General features: G+C 70.7%; 1 protein-coding gene across 1 annotated transcript; it reads left to right on the top strand.

The window, feature by feature from the left end:
- The first annotated feature begins 170 nt into the window (after positions 1-170).
- On the top strand, positions 171-1,098 carry CLDN3 (claudin 3). Its single transcript, XM_077777897.1, has one exon. The coding sequence runs from the start codon at positions 402-404 to the stop codon at positions 1,056-1,058; it is 657 nt and encodes a 218-aa protein (XP_077634023.1). The 5' UTR covers positions 171-401; the 3' UTR covers positions 1,059-1,098.
- The last annotated feature ends 6 nt before the right edge of the window (positions 1,099-1,104 follow it).

Genomic DNA, 1,104 nt, shown 5'->3' with positions numbered 1-1,104 from the left:
CCACTCCCCGCCAAGTCCTTCCTCCCAGGGTGCTTGGGGAAGGTGGGAAGAGGGGCCACGTCACAGTCTCCAGGCCGGGGGAACCGCGGCTCCGCCCCTCCCACCCCCGCCGGAGCGCTGGGCACGCATCTAAGACTCACCGGCCCCAGCCCAGGGCCAGCCCAGTCGCAGCCGCCAGCCCACAAAGCCACAGGCAGGTGCAGGCGCTGCTTAGGCGCGAGCCGGCTGAGTCGAGCCGTCAGCGCGCGCAGTCCGTCCGTCCGTGCGTCCAAACCGTCCGTGCGCCCGTTGAGGCATCCGTCCGTCTGCGCGCAGCAGCTCCCACCCAGGCCCGGCGGCCACGGTCCGTCGTCTTCCCGCACCCTGAGCCGCCGGGCAGAGCCGGCTTTGGCGCGGCAGCCATGTCCATGGGCCTGGAGATCACGGGCACCTCGCTGGCCGTGGTGGGCTGGCTGAGCACCATCGTGTGCTGCGCGCTGCCCATGTGGCGCGTGACGGCCTTCATCGGCAGCAGCATCATCACGGCACAGATCACCTGGGAGGGCCTGTGGATGAACTGCGTGGTGCAGAGCACCGGCCAGATGCAGTGCAAGGTGTACGACTCGCTGCTGGCGCTGCCGCAGGACCTGCAGGCGGCCCGCGCCCTCATCGTCGTTTCCATCCTGCTGGCCGCCTTCGGGCTCCTCGTGGCGCTGGTGGGCGCCCAGTGCACCAACTGCGTGCAGGACGACACGGCCAAGGCCAAGATCACCATCGTGGCGGGGGTGCTCTTCCTGCTGGCCGCCTTGCTCACCCTGGTGCCGGTGTCCTGGTCGGCCAACACCATCATCCGGGAATTCTACAACCCCCTGGTGCCGGAGCCGCAGAAGCGGGAGATGGGCGCGGGCCTGTACGTGGGCTGGGCGGCCGCGGCTCTGCAGCTGCTGGGGGGCGCGCTGCTCTGCTGCTCCTGCCCGCCGCGCGAGAAGAAGTACGCGCCCACCAAGATCCTCTACTCGGCGCCCCGCTCCGCCGGCCCGGGCACTGGCACAGCCTACGACCGCAAGGACTACGTCTGAGGGGCAGCGGCGGGGAGACCCCACCACCCCACGAGTTAGAGCGCCC

The sequence above is a fragment of the Crocuta crocuta genome, unplaced genomic scaffold (genome assembly GCF_008692635.1).
Source record: "Crocuta crocuta isolate KB4526 unplaced genomic scaffold, BGI_CrCroc_1.0 scaffold217, whole genome shotgun sequence".
Taxonomy (NCBI): domain Eukaryota; kingdom Metazoa; phylum Chordata; class Mammalia; order Carnivora; family Hyaenidae; genus Crocuta; species Crocuta crocuta.
This window is presented reverse-complemented; position numbering and strand designations above follow the sequence as displayed.